Source organism: Manacus vitellinus, unplaced genomic scaffold (genome assembly GCF_001715985.3).
Source record: "Manacus vitellinus isolate BGI_N305 unplaced genomic scaffold, ASM171598v3 scaffold_3_pilon, whole genome shotgun sequence".
NCBI lineage: Eukaryota > Metazoa > Chordata > Aves > Passeriformes > Pipridae > Manacus > Manacus vitellinus.
Window position 1 is genome coordinate 971,652 of NW_021940535.1, and position 17,999 is coordinate 989,650.

The following is a 17,999-nucleotide window of genomic DNA, read 5'->3' on the forward strand; positions in this document are numbered from 1 at the left end:
GCTCACCCATCACATGGTGTGCTTATCCAGCTGCAGGCTGGACATTTTGTCCAGAAGGATACTGTGAGAGACAGTATCGAAAGCTTTACTGGAATCCAAAAAGATTATATCAGCTGGCTTCCCTTGATCATCTAGGTGGGTTACCTTGTCATAGAAGGAAATCAGGTTTGGTAAGCAGGACTTTCCTTTCATGAAGCTGTGCTGGCTGTAACCAATGGCTGTGTTGTCTTTCAGGTGTTTTTCAATACTTCCCAGAATAATCTTCTCCATAACTTTACCAGGAACTGAAGTGAGACTTCTCTTTGTTATTTCGCTTCTGCCAGTTTGAACAACCAATAGTAGACAGTAATCAGAGGGCCTTATTAATCTAGAGAGTCTAATAAGACTTCGCCTTAGAAGGAAGTGTCCTATTACAACTCCTCTTCCTCTTGACAGAGGAGGTCTTGATGTGGGGTACATGTGGTGTTGTTTTAGGAGGCCCCACTACCCCACAATGACCTTTGCCCACCTCACCAGTTGTCTGGCCTTCTAGTTCCAGAGCCTCATACCTGTTGTAGAAGGTACCAACCCTTCCTGTCAAATTCTGTGAAGAAGGAGGAACCTTCCTCCTGGTATGTGCAGTGACCTGCTTCCAGCCTTCATCTAAACCAGACCCCTGACTAACAGTCCTAACAGTCACTGTATTTTCCTTAGCAGATATTTAAGACTTTATTTCAATGTAGCTGACAAAATTAAATTGTGAAGGGTTTGTTGGGGGTAATTTGTTTCACAACTTTTACGGGCTTTCTTCAGTAAGGCAACAGAGTGAATGGCAGCACCCAGAAAGAAAACTTGTCCTTTTGGAATTATAGTTGTTTCTTTTTGATTGTTAATTTAGAATTTCAATTAGTTATGAAGATTTGTATGACTGCTGTATTGGTAACATGAGGCCTGTGCTTTAACAGGTCTGCTGAGAATAAAGAATTACTTGGTGTGATGGCCCCTTTCACATGGCACTATGATTTGTTTCTTCCTTTAGAGTTTGGCGAAGGAAATCCGAGAACTGTGCTTTCAGTTAACTTGCCAAATTTTTTGTCTTTTTTGGAATTGTGTGATTTTTAGAAGAATCTAGTTGCTCAGATTAATAATTGATGTAATATCAAACCATTTCTTGCTAAAAAATTTCTCTAAAAAAGATTTTTTTTCTTCAATTTCAAGCATCTATTTTATGACAAATGTTTGTAGAATTCTGTTATGTTTTATCAAGGGTTTAGTAAATTAGAAGAAATGGAATTTCCCCTCTACTGTAGGAATCTGAAAGTTCCATCTCTGTAGGACTAGGAGAGTGGTGAAATGTGAATTGATTTTCAGCATGAATCAGTAAGCAAATTAACTTTGTATCTTTAATAGTAAAGCTTTACCAGAGCCTAAAGGCTAGATGCAAATGTCTTCCTTTCTATAGACAGAACTAAACCCAGATATATCAGCTCTTTGAGTCCTTTCTCTTTCTGCGCTGCATCCCTGTCTATGTGACAGTTTATATACGACAGAGCGATGATTACGGAGTAGGGCTGCAAATGGGAGTACTTCCTTTTCCATGGGAATTTCCTTGCTTTACTTGTTTGTTGTCATCAGGTAGGAGGAAAAAGATTATATTGGGACAGTCAGGAGTGTTGATACAGCCTTGGAATTGTTTTATCTGAGTATACAATATACAGAAAAACAGTCTTCATGAGAATCATTTGAAATTAAGACAAACTATTTTGAGTAATAAAGCTATGATGTGTTTACCTTCTTTCTTTTCATTATTCAATAGATACTTTTGTACCTGTAGTTTAATAATAATTTGAAGTTGAAGTCCAGGTTAAAAATCCCATTCATTTTTCTGAAGCTCAGTAAAACGTTTTGTAGGTTTCCAATGTTTTACATAAACCTATGCTATGCTAGTGGTAAAAGCAGGGGAAAAAAACCTATCCTTAATCAAAGACAAAATCCCATTGAATTTTACATTTTTAAGAAGTTCTACAAAATTAAATGTTTTGGTTGTTAGGAGTTCTGAATTTTTGGCTGCTGCTGTTTCTCATAAATTTTTAATTAACATTTGATAGGCAACTGGAATTTTGGTGGAAAACCTTCATTGGTTTAATATTTCAAGAATCTTAACACAAATTTTTTTGTCAACTCATTACTCAAACATGAAGAAATTGAGCTTGTGCTTTCCTCAAACATTAGCTTTATGGCAAATTTTATTTCCTCATGATTAAATTTGGGGTAGCATTTAGGGTCTGAAAGACAATGGTTTTTTTTTTTGTTGAGGCTGGATAGAAACTGGAGAAAATATGTAGTTGTATCTGCCAATAACCAGGTTTCACAAGCAGTGCAGAAGTAAGCTATTTGCCACTGAAAAGGGAAGGTCATGCTAATGTTTGTCCTGCTTGTACCTTTTGCTGGGTCTGGTGTTCTTAAGGTCTTTGTACAAGCCAATTCATTTCACTAACACACCAGAAAACTACTTTTTATTACTGCTGTTAACTTACTGCTATGGTAGTTAGTTAAAATGGCTTACAGCAGGTTCTGAGCACTGAAGCTGTGTCCAAGGAAGGCGTTGGCAGTATAAGGCCTTGAATGAAAAGGTAGGGAAGTCCCTTTTTGACGATAGTCATTGTTGAAGGTAGTTCTTAAGGAATGGCAATCTTAAATTTCTTTCCTGCATTTTGTCCATTAATCAATTTGATTTTGATTGCTATTCGAAGTATTCTAAGTGATGTTTGCTTTTCGAAACAATGCCAAATGGTAACAGAGCCTTTAAATATGGCATGAACAGTAGTGGTTTAGTATCCTTGTTTTGATTCTTTCTTCTTGGTTTTTATGTCTTTTTATGGCCAAAGATTCTTCAGTTGCATGCATGCCTGTGCAAATACTATGCATAGGCAAAGTCATTTTAAAGTCCATAGGACATCAGTTTTCAAGTTGTAGTGACAGTAATATTTCTGTACTCAGTTCAGACATGCATCCCAGGGTCCTGAGGGAGCTGGCTGATGATGTTGCCAAGCCACTCTCCATTATATTTGAAAAGTCATGTTGGTCAAACAAAGTCACCGGTGACTGGAAAACATTGCTCCTATTTTTAAAGAGCATAGAAAAGAAGACCCAGGGAACTACAGACTGGTAAGCCTCACCTCTGTGCCTGGGAAGATTGTGGAGCAGATCCTCATGGAAGCAGTGTCAAGTACCTAGACTTCTGTAAGGCCTTTCACAAGATTGCTCATCACATCCTTGTCTCCAAATTGGAGAGACATGGCTTTGATGGATGAACTATTCAGTAGGTAAGGAACTGGATAGATGGACCCAGGCAGAGAGTTGTGTTCAATGAGTCTGTGTCCTGATGGAAGCCATTGATGAGTGGTGTCCCTCAGGGGTCTGTCTATCTTGGTACTAGGGGTCTTTAATGTCTTTATCAATGACACAGGCAGTGAAATCCAGTGCATTCTCAGCAAGTTTCCAGATGACATGAAGCTGAGTAGTGCATTTGGCACAACACATGGAAGGATGCCATCCAGGGGAACCTGGGCAAACTAGAGAAGTGGGCCCATAGGAACCTCATGAAGTTCAACAAGTCCAAGTGCAAGGTCCTGCAGTTGGGTCAGGGCAATCCCAGACATGAGTAAAGACTGGGAGAAGAACTCAGTGATGGCCACAAAGATGCTCAGAGGACTGGAACACCTCTCCTATGAAGATGGGCAGAGAGAGCCGTGTTTGTTCAGCGTGAAGGAGAGATGGCTTTGGGGAAGCCTCACTGTGGCCTTCCTGAAGGGGGTTTATAAAAAAGAGGGAGAGTGACTTTTTACACAGGCAGATAGTGATAGGACATAGGAGAATGTATGTTTTTAAACTACAAGAGGGTAAATTTAGATCAGATGTTAGGAAGAAATTCTTACTGTGAGGGTGGTGAGGCACTGGAACAGGTTGCCCAGAGAAGTTGTGTATGTCCCATCCCTGGAAGTGTTCAAGGTCAGGTTGGATGGGGCTCTGAGCAACCTGGTCTAGTTAGTGGCACCTGGTCTGGGGGTTGGAATTAGGTGATCTTTAAGGTCCCTTCCAACCCAAGCCATTCTATGATTCTTTTATCAACATGTAATTCTTTTGACTAGCAATGATATCCGTAAAGTAGGGTACATATTCTTTCTGAAATTTCATTCTGAGAACTCTGAATTCTTTACTGCCTCTGTATTGTGATGTTAGAATCTTAATGTGCAATTGTGAAGAGATTATTAATTTGAGTACTTAAACCATTATTCAAAAAACATGTTTTTAACTTTCATTATTTTTAATCTGCTTGTAGGCAGAAGCCAGACTTGCAGCCAAACGAGCAGCTCGAGCAGAAGCAAGAGATATACGTATGAGAGAGCTGGAGCGACAGCAAAAAGAGGTAGTGTAACTTGTCAGGAATTCTTACAAATCTTTACTAAAATTATTAACATATTTTATTTCTGTATTTGCATAAGATTTTTTCTTCTAGTGTAATTCAGCTGCATGCTAGTATTTCAGCATTAGGATTGGATTATACCTAAAGTATTCACAATAAATAATCTTGTTGTCAGGATCTTTATTTTTTAAAAAATGAATAAAATTGGGGTAATATTTACATGTACAGTTGTGTGTTGCTCCACACATTTCTCCTAAAGAAAAAGTTTGCATTTCATGAGAAAAAACCTCTAGAGAAACTAGGTTTTCAGCAGTCTGGTTATTTCACGGTTATTGTATTTAATTCAGGTTTTGACATTGCATGCAGAAGATTGAGAACTTATTCTTTTTCGTTATTACATTCAAATCAATGGATTGCTGATATTTGGTTGTTGTGGGGGTTTTTTTCTGTGGTAATTACAAACGCAATTTGCAAAACAGTTTTTGCCTTAATTTTATATGGTTCTTGTTAGGCCGTAGATTCAGGTTTTGAACTGCTATAGGTATCTGGTATTATACTGGAGATTACGTAGCAATTTAACTAGATTTTTCTGAATTTTCAATTTAGGAATCCAGTCTTGTGTGGTGACTAATTTATATTGTAAATGGTTTGTTTGTTTTCCTTTTTACATTCTGTAGTTTTCTCAGCATTCATGTGATAGAAAATGGGCTCATATTCAGAAATGGATGGTAGGCTAAAATCACCTGTTGTGCATGTTTTCACCATTCAGAGAACTAACGTAGGATTTGAAGGAAGTAATTAACTAATGGTTTGCTGTGTGTCATTTTGAAGTGTCTTATTACTGAAAGCAATTACTTATAAACTATATATTGATGTGGATATCCAGGGTACTTTATGGCAGCAAAAGAGAAACTATGGAATGACATGTTTCTTCTTAAAATGAAATGTTTTGTGTTTCCACCATGTGCTGGCTTAAAGTCGTTAATCTATTTTAAATGAAATGAGATTAGTTTCAGTTAGGTAAGTGGCTTAACAATAAGTGTTTTAATTTCAGTTAACTTTTTGAGCTTGAGTTTTTACCTTTCTTTTTCCTTAGTGGTCTTGCATTTGTATTTTTCCTCTTTTGAGTAACTTGGCAAATGCTAGTGTCTTTACAGATGATTAAGTTGATTAAGTCAACTTTTAGGATTTAAAAATCAACTATAGGAGATTAGAAAAACCCTTGTTTTCAGTTAATAACGATGAAACATTTGGCTGCTTATTCAGATTAAAACTAATAGGGAAGGCATAAAGATAGAGTTACAATCTGAGAAAGCTGCTGCTCAATTTATTCTGATTTATCATAGAATCGTTGAATATGCTGAGTTGGAAGGGACTCATAGGATCGTCAAGTCCAGCTCCTGTGCGGGACACCCTAAGAGTCACACCATGTGCCTGAGAGCATTGTCAAATGCTTCTTGAACTCAAACAGGCTTGGTGCTGTGACCACTCCCCTGGGAAACATTTTCCAGTGCTCAACCACGCTCTGGGTGAAAAAACATTTTTTGATACCTAACCTGAACTTCCCCTGACTCAACCATTCCCTTGGGTTCTGTCAGTGGTCACCCCAGAGAAGAGGTCCATGCCTGTCCCTCCTCTTCCCCTCTTGAGGATGATGAAGACTGTGATGAAGTCTCCCCTCAATCTCCTCCAGGCTGAACAGACCAAGTGACCTCAGCCACTCCTCATACAGCTTCCCCTTCAGACCCTTCGCCATCCTTGTGGCCCTCCTTTGGACACTCTCTTATAGCTTAGTGTCTTTTTTATATCGTGGCACCTAAAACTGCTCACAGTATAAGGTGAGGCTGCACCAGTGTAGAGCAGAGCAGGACAATCCCCTCCCTCGACCAGCTGGCAATGCAGGTGCAGGATCCTGCACTTTCCCTTGTTAAATCTCTCTTAATTTGTTAAGGTCTCTCTGCAGGACCTCTGTGCCCTTGAGGAAATCAACAGCTGCTCCCAATTTAGTGTCGTCATCAAACTTACTTAGTGTACCTTTGAGTTCTGTGTCCAGGTTGTTAATGAAGATGTTGAAGAGAACTGGGCTTAGGATGGAGCAGAACCCCACTAGTGACTGTTTACCAGTCTGATGTTACCCCATTCACTATTACTCTTTGTGCCTGACCTGTGAACCAGTTGCTCACCCGTCACATAACACAGTTATCCAGCTGTATGCTGAACATTTTGTTGAGAAGGATACTGTGTGAGACAATATCAGAAGTGAAGACCAAAAAGATTACATTTATCGTCTTTCCTAGATCAGCTTGGTGGGTTCCCCTGTCACAGAAGGAAATCAGATTTGACAAGTAGGATTTTCCCCTCATGAAGCTGTGTTGGCTATGAGTGATAACTGAGTTGTCCTCCAGGTGTTTTTCAATACCTCTCAGAATAACCTTTTCCATGATTTTACCAGGCACTGAAGTGAGACTGACATTATTGCAATGTTTCTTTAGAGAGTTCCTTTCACAAACTTCAGGTGCCTTTTAAAAAGGTATATGGGAGATGTGAGGGTTTTTCTGGTTTTTAGGAAAATGTTCGCTGTGTGATCACCAAGATTTAAGCAATATATGCTGATATTACCCATAATTTCAAATAGTTAAAACTACAATGAGAGTTAATTGGCACCCCTGTTGAGAAATCCTAAAACTGTCATTAGAATTTTATTTGCAAAAGTTGTACTGACTTTTTATTGTCTCTTTGCCAAACTGACATTTGTGTATATATTAGTTCTCATGTTACTTATAAAGAACAACATAGATTTCTCTTATTTCTTGGCGGAATGCACATTTGAAGGTTTTTTTGCTTGAGAACAAGGGTTTCCAAAACGTGGAATACAGATTGCATTTGTGAGCAATCTCATGTCAAAATTAATGCCACTCAACTGAATGTCACCTTCTTTTTGCACTCCTAAGAGGCACATCTGCTATAGGAGATTTCTGAACAGATGTGCACTCCTTTCGTGGACGGGGCGACCTAATTTCTGTATTAGTTAACGTGCATAATTCAAACTTAAATTGTTAGAAATCAAGCTTGATAGATACGAGCAGCAGCTATCTGTTTACAATGTGTACTGTAATACTTTATTCTTTGACCTGAATATGCTGAACACTTAACACTGGCTTTCTATTTTCTGATTGAATGTCAGGAAGAGACTTGTTACCCAGGAACTAAGAGGAATCTTATGTAAATAGCAAACTCTCTGCTTGCCAGGTGCAGATATTGCTAACAGGTATTTGTCCATTTAGACCAGGGACACAAAGTACATTTACAGTTGGCAATGATCTGACTATATTGTGTTGAAAAGTTAAATAGCATAAATACTCCTTTTAAACTTCAAAACAGACAAAGAACACTAAAATATCATTATGAAATTAACCTACCCTCTCCCCTGGGAAATTTTCTTACAGAATTTTAACTAGGCCTATTGAATGGTCATAAAAAATATTAAACAAGTTAATGTATCCAGTGGTAATGTAGAAGATAACCATGTGACCATAAGCAGTATGAAAGCCAGCTTTAGTCTTTAGATACCCATCTATGATCTGGAGGCGAAGCTTTTAACTCTAAAAATAACTGGCTTACAATCTTTAGAATAGTGTGACATGTTGAAAACTGTAGGAAGTGAGTAACTGAAGGAAGGATTTCTGGTTTTAGAACCCTGTTATAGCCTTCATATTGGACAGTTTTAAAATTAAAGTTATTCTTAACATACTATAACAATTTGAGATGCTAATGGCATGTGAAACATTTCAATGTTTTAATTTTAAACTAGTTGTGGTTTTGTCCTGCTGCTTCTCACATATTCCTTTGTGTGAGCCAAAATGAGCGTTCTCTCGTCTTTCAACAGAATAAAAGATACTAAGGTGCCCTAGCTAGTTATCCTCCCTCAGATTTTATAACTTGGGTTTATTATTTTCCCTGTCACTGCAGAGCAGAGCTAGTTGTAGAACTTATAACTGATCGGTTTGCTTAAGAAGCTTTGTTCCTATAATAGAGAAGAAAATATAAAATAGGTATGAGGAAACTGAGAATAATCATCTCTATTAGGGCTAAAATAACTTTATAAAATATTCACAAACTGAATGTAGTAGTTATGTAGTACATTTCTTACTAATGTAAATTTGTAAAGCTCTTTTTTTATTTTTTATTTAATTTTTTAAGTTAAAAAATCTTGTGCTTTTTTCTGCGTTAATATACTAATCATAAGAAAGACTGACTACTGAACACTAATTATTAATTGTATTAACCTGCCTTATTTACATCTCCTAATGTAGTTTATTGGCATTCTTACCCAAAGCAGGTGAAATCAGTTCTTTGGACTTGAATGAGTTCCACCTTGCCACGGATTATTCAAAATAACACATAGCGTTAAAAGTGCTAACAGCATGTTGCTCATATTTGCTTCCTAGTGCTGTGTCAGGCTCTTTTTTTCTTCCCTATGATATAACTCTGCATTTTTTCTTTCTCAGGAAGACTCAGAGAGGGCCAGGTATTCTCACCAGTCCAGTCAACATTCATATTTGGTTTGTGTTCAAACTATACTTTTTCTTTTTGATCATGGCCAACAAAAACCAAACAAAAGAAATTTGAGTTTGGGTTTCCTTTTCTTATGGAGAGGATGGAGCTTTAAGTCTCCCGAGTATTAGCAGTTTTAATCATTATTTTAAGTCACATACAATGTTGAAGTTCATCTGGTATTTCATTTCCTTCAATGTTAACAAAATAGTTTATTTTTATATGTTTCAATCTCTGTCTTTTTTGCATATTGAGTAATACTGTGTTTCTGTAATATTTGTGGAAGAAAAGGTAGTAGTACCTTAAGATACAATTTGAAGAAGAGTTTGGTATGATGCAAGATTTTATTTCTTTAGAAGGTGGGATTATTCGTTAGTGGCAAAAAGTTACCTGAATGATGCAAGGTATCCCAAAGACTGCTAACAGAAATATTTACTGTATTGTATAGCCTTTTCTGTATCATCTTGAGGTCATATATGGTGCTAAAGAATGGTTTTATTGAGGTTATGTAAACATTTTCCTGGTCTTAGTAGATTTGTCTAGAAATCAGCTTGTTATTGATCTAGATATATAGGCCAGGAAAGAGACAAATTACTAAAATAAAAGGATTGGTTTTGTTTATTTTGGAAGGTGAAATGAGCTGTTTCTCTGTGTGACTTTAAAAAATAATGATTGTTACTTAATAAGATGTCTCAGCAATTAAATGTAGTCTTTGATTAATTGAATTCTGTGTAATATCTCGCAAGTCCTGGTGTTAAGTGTTTCTGCAATTTGTCACACAGGTGTTTTTACCAAATAAATAATTTAAATCATGTAATATTGACTACTTTTCAAACAGTAAATGGTTAACAGAAAAAACATGTAAAATATGCTATGCGCTACACTTAGAAATTTGTGAGCTAGTACAAGTTTGCTCAGATCTGCACTTGTCTTGTTTGACATACTAACTATGCTAAGATGGAGATTAAGTAATTGACCATTGTCCAAACAAGAGAGTTTGAACTGAGCAGATAACTGAGCTCATTTTAGGGGGGTTTACCTAGAATTTCTTTGCCTGCCTTGGTTATTATGTCTCATTCAGTAAAGATTAAGTTAGAATTAAATTTTTAAGTTTATTTCATATATTGATATATTCTTATAATTTCATTCTCAAGAGTTCTTTGAATGTCAGTGCATCTCACAGGAGCAGAGCAAGTACCTCCAAAAGGAGAAATCTCGTGGTGTGCAACCTGGAATGAGCATGCTTTTTATTTATAATGTGTTGTGTTCACATTATGATGTTTTCTGTGTCTACTTACCAAAGCAGTAGTTTGGTGAAAACATACATATAGAAAATGGTATTAATGGGACTGCTGCAACTATTGTTGTAATCAAGCACTTTGTGATAGCAAATTTGAGGGCTCAAAGAAAGTATTAAGTGAAGTTATCTTCAAGACAGAACACTTACAAGTATGAAGAGAATTTATCTCTTCAGTCTCTCTCTCCTAATATCCCCAAAAGAGAAGTAAAATGAAGTGACAAAGGTTGTTCATCAACCTTGATAGGTTGCTGAAAGTTATTACAGGAAACATTTTTCTCTCTTATATTGTGATTTTAATACTACAGTCAAGGCTGGAATACAGAAATTTTACTTTTTCAGTCATGGGTATTTCTGTATGTTTTATGGTATTCCTAGTTTAGGCAACTGAACCATTTGTTAGTAGACTGTTAAACTGTTAATGGTTATAAAAGGTAAGTGTTGGGATGATAATGATTATCTGAGTAATCTGTCTTCATTTACCAATAGCAAGGCTGCTTATTGGCAAGTAATAATTAAAGACAAAAACTGTTTTAAAAAAAATAAACAGTTAAGTTGGTTAAAACTGGTACAGTGTCCTATGAGTCCTGTATGGTAATACTTCTAGCAACACAAAAAGGTACCATAGTCTCTAAATTACATCTATAACATTAAAATTTTATTTAATATATTGTTAATATTGGGTATATTGTAACTATTGAGATAATATGAAAACAGTATGAAATAATGGTAACTAAATCTGGCCTAAAATAACTTATAAACAGATATAAAATATAAACCCATGGAATTTTTTGTGTTAATTTGATATCTAGAAGAAATTTTCAGATAGCTGTCCAAAATTATCTCACTTTTCGTAAATTGGGATACTGTTGGGGAAAAAATTAGTTTTTATTAAGTGTTCCAGCCTCAGAATGCACTTCAGATTGGCTAAATGGCATTCCTTCATGTATACATTTTCATATTTTTTTAGCATCATGATTTTGATTTTAGTTTCATTTTCTTTTACTTTAGTATGACAGTGCTAAGGATAGATCTGCAAGATACTTGGTCCCTGTATGTTAACACTTTGCATGTCTTTGAGTGAAGACTGCTTTTGTGCTTTGTTTTTAAGGTGTAATGACACTAACTAGCAACTTTGAATCACTGATTTTAAAAAGTATGTAAACTTTTACTGTCACACTTTCAGACCTAGAACAGTTTCATGATTCTAACACTTTCTGTAGAATGCATGTATAAACTTTTTCAGGTTAAAAAGGCAGCTGTCTTACAGTAGGCATTTTTTAGTATTTATTTGTTATTTCTACACTTAGTAGTGAAGTGACACACAGGTTAGACTTGGAGAACATTCTTTAAAAGAAAAAAAGTGTCTGTATGGATCTATTTGCATTCTCCATTTCCATTTAGAAACTTTACTTAATCAAATAGAAAAACAGTCCTGAGAAAAAGCAGTTGGTTTGTATACCTTTACTTTAAAAAATTCTTTCAGATTTTTATGAAGAGATAGTAGAGTGCATCATGTTCTTAGTGGTATTATGCCACATAAGATTTGTGCATCTTCTTAAGAAAAGACAGCTATCAAGTACCACTAAAAGCGATATGTAAGGAACTTAAAAAGCTGTTATTTCTTTAAACACCCTGCTATCTGAATTAGCTACAGCTAGGCAAGCACAATATAGTGCTTAAAATAGTCTGTATTACTAAGCTTTTTTAGTTTGTATATTGGTTTTAATTCTTTTTGTGAAATGTGAGCACTAGCTTAAGTCAAGTCTGTGTTAATCAGAATAAGATTGGTTATAGTTCGACTTATCAGATCTTTTTAACACAGTGATAAAAGCATTGGCTGTTTTTCTAGTCATGTAGTTAGAATTTCTGTGGTGTTTCTGATGTTAGGTGAAAAAGCCTTAAATCCTTATGTTCGGCTTCTTTATATTTTAAGACTGAAGATACTGGTATATAGCAGTATTAATTTTGTAATTTTTATTCTTAGAGTCATGTTTACAGTGAATCTCATAATTCAAAGAAGAAAGCTTATTCCCATAAAGATTTTTTGGTTACTTTTCTATATAGTATTCATTACAAATATACAAAGTATGTAGAGTTATATACTGATACAGTTATGGATAAATTAATTAGCTTACTGACATTTGCATACATTTTTTTAGGAAAAAAGAAATCTCTAGTATTTATCAGATTCTGACCTCCAGTGTGTTTGGATCAGTGCAATAGCATCAATGAAATCATCTAAATAGAAATCTCAATCTGCTGGAGGTCTGGGGAAGTCTCTTGGAACTGTTTAAAAGTGCCACTTCTCGAGATCAAAGTGTATTCAGTCAGGATAGATATATATTTTCTATTATTACACTTTGTCCCCTATCAGATAGTTAGAAATATTTTAAATATAAATGTAAAGCAGATTGAATTTGCCGTAGACCTTGACATTAACCCAGTGACTTATTGAGAAAGGCATGTGGATTACTGGGATCTTGCAGAAACTATTCTGGACAGTTTAGTGTACAACATGTGAATATAGTGTCAATAAATTAAATATTTTGCATGTCTTTTTTCAGAGGGTTTTTGGTGCTGATGAATTAGTGGTTGCATCAGGGGTTTGGGAAGTCAGAGCAGCAGTGGACACTTGAGTTAAGACAAGACTGAAGTAATTTTTGTATTTACTTGCCTTTATTGTATTACAGCATTTTTCCTGCACTTTTGAGGTGCTATTTTCCTCTTCCCTCAGTTCCTAAATAAATACTATGAATATTTCTGCTTCCTGTTGCCTATTGAGATATGAAGTACTGCATTCTGCAGGCACTACTTTTTGCCATCTCTTCATCTGTCTGGTTTTTCTTTTTTGTATGTGTATATAAATTTTTTGCCTGACATTTGCATAAATACGCAATTTGAGTAGAAAGTATCAAAACCCAACAGAAATGAGCCAGACTTTCAGTATTCACACTTCAATATGTGTGTAAAGAACAGTGGTAGGTTACAAGCTAACACTGCTCATGTAAACATTCAGCCCCTATTAAATTATTAGGGATTTCTGTCCTCTCTCCCCAAAATGCTTTGATTTATGATGGTATCTAATGGAAAAAAGATCAAGTAAATAATTGTACTAATTATTAGCAAGTTTTGTCAGTTATGTATTTCATGCTGCACTTGTCAAACTTTTGGAGTTTTCTTATTTATTAAGGAGGAAAAAGTCGCAAAATTATTTATTATTTTGGTTAAGCATGGCATTAAAATATAAATAATGCTGATATAGAGAGTACGTAGTAGTTTTGGGGATTTTATGCTTATATAAGTTTTGAGTCACCAATAGGCAAAACTCTACAGCATTCTGTATAAGTTCTAAGCTTGGGAACACTTAGGCAATGTTAAGATAGAACTTTTATTTACAAGATCTGCAGATGCAACCTTTGTTTTCTCTCTTCTTTCCCTCCTCACCCTCAGAGTGGAATTTACTATGATCAAAGAAATTATAGCAGCCTTGGATATAGTAAACCAGTTCCTTCCTACCATGTTCGGGTCTGTCTCCTTATATTAATTTCATTATTTATATAAAATATGTGTATTTGGGTTTACTTACTTATGCTATATGATGCAAACTTTTCTTTTTCCCTCTATGACATTTCAAATTATTACATTCAATAGTAGTTACTGTTGTGTTTTGCATATGTGGCATTTTAAATTTCAAATAACTGCTGTTTCATGATTGCTGTATGATATATGAAAAACAACCAGCAGCTGTGACAGGTGCTGTTTCCAATTTCTATCTTTTAAAAACAACAAAAAAGAGTCTTTAATGTTAAGCAGCATTGTACTACTTTTTTTTCACGGTAATATAAATGATAAAGCAATGCTCTGTCATGAGACGAGTAGTATCTTCCAGTACCTGCAGCTACTGTCATGGTCAGGTTTAAATAAGTAGTTAGAAGAAATTGACATGTCATTTGAAAACTACTTAATTTCTTATCATTCTCTTCCACAAATCTTCTAAGTATACTAGTTTGCTTTAATTAATATTTTAGTTTGATTTCAAAGATAACTAGTTTTCTTGGAGGTTTTTTCCACACTTTTCTTAAAATTCCTGTCTATTATAGATATAAAATTTAGTATTTAAATCTTTAGAACTTTTAGGGAATATAGAGTAATAGATAAAAAAAAATTATGTACACAGGAAAAGTGTTTCTGACTTTTTCTATTCTTCACGCTATAGTCGTCTGCTCTGTACAGTTATCCAGTGGCACCAACTAGGAGTTACAGGGTTAGTACAATGTAAAAATCATATTTCACTTTTCTTTATATGTTTTAATGGCCCACAGAAATATAAAATCACACTTTTCTTCATAGGTATCTCCTTCTTTAAGCATTGGTTTGTTAAGAAGTATCAGTTTTTAAAGTATTTTAGTAGTTGCTGTGTTACTGTTCTTTTTACAGAGAAGCATAATGTTTCTGAATGCAGCAATGATGTTGAAGAACACTAGGGTTAGTAATAGTTAATCCAAGCATACTAAATAACAACCGCATGTATAATATTAAAAAAGTATTTGAAGAAGTTAAACATTTGAATAGGAAAAGCCATTGTCAGGAGATTATTGAAATTTGTGATAAATACACTTTGAATACCTTTAAATAGGATGCCTTATTTAAATTTAATAAACCTACAAAAATGCAATAGCGTGAAAACCCAATCTGCATCTCTACAAAATAAAAAGTAGCTAGAAGTACCATAAGAATAGCTAAGATAGCTCTACAAAAGGTTATCTTTCAGACATGCATGCCTGAAACTTTGTCTTTTGCTGCCACAGTAGTTCAAATCCAAATTATACTGCCATTTAGAGACATGCTAAACCTATGTAAAATATTGTCAAGTATTCTTATGAAATATTTTTAAGTAGTTAGTGAGGTCTTGTTCTGCATTTTGATTGCAAATAGATAATTTACTTTTTTTGGCTTTGTGCATATTCTCAAGGAAACATTAGAAGATTCAGTGAGAGAACAAGACCATAGTGACTGCTATTACATATAGTTTTGATTATACGTGTAATTCTATTTGCTGCTAGAGATCTCTTCATAGGGAGGAGCAAAGCAGCATGAAACTGTAAATTTTTTTCTTTTTAAATTGTGTTACGCAGAACTGTTTTTATTATCCACTGCATTAATTGATTTCAGCCTTGCACCTTTAAACACTCTCCTTCAGGAAAACCTGCATGGGTGAGCATAAAATAAAACTTATAAGTGTACAGCATAGTTTCAGTTCCCAGGGTGTGTTAAAACTTCCGAAGGCTTCAGAACCGTTAAAACCAATTTGCAATTTAAGTATTTTATTTTCCTTTGTTTTATTATGCAGATAGTTAAGATCTGACTTTTTAAAACTATTTGACTAGTTTTCAAGGGAGTTCTTAGATCTATATTTCAAAATAGATATCCCTAGTAGCAATACTAAATGCTGCTGAAAATCTTTAAAATTTGTTTATCCTTTCAAAAAGTATGATAATAACTGAATTAGATAAGATGAATTATGTGACAGTGCATAAGAATTACAGTGTATGAGTATGGCATGATAATTTCTGAGACTGGATATAAATGGTATTTCATTCCCTCTTTCTCAGGCCACATTGTGTGATGATGGAACTCATATAGTTCTTACACTCTTAAGTGTAATAGGCTTTTGGTTGTTTCTTTCATTATCTTTGTTTTCTGTAGACAAAAATCTATGAAAATTGTGAAAATGTCCTTCATAACTTTTCTTTAGCCATCTGAATACAGTTATTCCTCAAGAGCAAGCTCAGTCCGAAGTAGTCCTGTGGTGAGCGTTCCTCTTGCATGATTGGCTGAATGCTTTGATACTAACCAACAGTTATGAGTCTGTACACTGGGATTGTTTTACTGACCAACGCACAGACTTGATTTTTCAATTCCACATCAAAGAAATTAAATTTGTCAGACAGAGGTGTGATTTTTAGCAAGATGTAAAGTTTTAGCAGTAGGACTGTAAGCTGTAAAAGGAAGAAGGAATTTGGTATTTTAAACATCTTTTAAATGTTTGTAATCTATATAATTGGAAGCAACTGGTAACTGAAGTATAGTACATTGTCGGGGTGCCACCCTATGTCATAGTTGGGGCAAGCACATGAAACTTACTTCAATACATGTGGAAAAGTCTCTTGGGGAAGAGGACTAATGCAAACTTTGTTATATTATGCAGTAAGAAGTAGCTTGCTCATTTTTATGGTGACCGGGATTCAAAATTGAGAGAAATAAATTTCCGGATCTTTATTGTATTACAAGTGTCCTTCCAAAGTTGGGGCATTGTGCTGCAAAGTGATTTTAAATAGTTTTACTTTGCTTCTGCCACAGAACAACTGTCTTAGTTTCATTGGTGCAGCTGCTCATTTGTCATGCTATCCAGAATAAAAAGTAGAATCAGCGTTCTGGTCTGGGCTAAATTGAAATGTTCAGTCCTTTTTTAATCTTTCACATATTAACAGTGTTACAGATACTAAAAAAATAAAACCAGACTTTTCAGAAATGAATGTTTTTAGCTGCGACAGATGTCAGAGTGAATTTTTGAGGGTAAAGGAAAAAGGTATTTTTTGCTGTTGCTTTATGAAGTTCCAAAACCTAAGAGGTATTAACATCCATTTGTAGTCTCTTGAACTGAGAAAATACTACTAGTCTCCTTAGTTTTTCTTAACACTGAGATTCATTTTTTAAAGTACATACTTTATAGATATATAGGAATATATATAATCAGATCTCAGTATGCATGTGTTATACCAATAATGCCAAGGTACCATTCACTCATACAAGTGAATGCTTAATAGAGTTCACAGTATTTGTTTAATGAAATAATCTTGCAAAGCAGATGAGGTAAAAATCTTAGGAATAATTACACATTCACTTTCTGCTATTTCTGTGGTTTGTATTTTGGTTGCACTCTGGATAATGCGTTTGGAGTCAGCTTAGTGCTCTTTGGGAATCAAAAGAGCAAGCAGCAGAGAGATAGAAACAGAAAGCACTGGTGAGAAACTCCATCTTAGAATGTATCGATTTTGATAAACCGATTGAGAAGAATATTAGAAGTACAAAAGGTGTAGAAGGAGGAACAGCAAGGTTTGTCAGATATACAAACTTTTTAACAGGACAGATAAGTGAATTTTGAATGAAATAGCACAGTGTTGTTATATATTGTAGCCCGAATTGTTGTTCTTTTGCTGTAATTATAATACATATATGAAGAATTCTGTTCAGCACATTTATACTTTGTGAAATGCAAGTGAAATAAGAAAGTTTAGCCAAATTTCCAACTATGAAAATTTATCTACTTTGTTACATTTTAAAAAATAAAGATATTATTTTAAGTGTAGATGTAGTTACAGCTGAAAGTTCATTGCCAGAGAAATAGAACATAACAGCAGTGGCAACAAATACAAATTCTGTAGCCCTAAACTTACATAAGGAGCCAGGGGTTCATCAGCAAACTGTTTTATGTATACCTGTTATACGTGTAATATCTATATACATTTGCATAGAAGACACCTCACTGTCTTTTAATTGGAATGAGGCTACATGTACATCAAGTACAAAGAAATAATTTTTTTCTACAGTGAGAATTGGATAAGGACAGTATATTTTCAAACTGTTCATATAAAGATTTTTCTCTCTTATAATCACTTTTAAAACTAAGTATAATGTTCACTGTAACTTTCTGTCTTTTGAAGAAGAATATTATCAATA

The 17,999-nt window shown here is 34.8% G+C and overlaps 1 protein-coding gene across 7 annotated transcripts in view; it reads left to right on the forward strand.

The window, feature by feature from the left end:
- The window catches only part of LRRFIP2 (LRR binding FLII interacting protein 2), a 60,881-nt gene that overhangs the window by 19,275 nt on the left and 23,607 nt on the right, over nt 1-17,999 (forward strand). For 6 of the 7 annotated variants that reach the window (XM_018075273.3, XM_025895451.2, XM_008921309.4 and 3 more), the window contains exon 3: nt 4,322-4,408. In XM_018075273.3, the coding sequence (XP_017930762.1) occupies nt 4,322-4,408 (87 nt within the window). Of the gene's footprint in view, nt 1-4,321; nt 4,409-5,082; nt 5,134-8,913; nt 8,968-10,113; nt 10,180-13,709; nt 13,785-14,475; nt 14,524-16,014; nt 16,069-17,999 lie in introns of all 7 variants that reach the window. The other variant, XM_018075274.1, reaches the window with a different exon arrangement.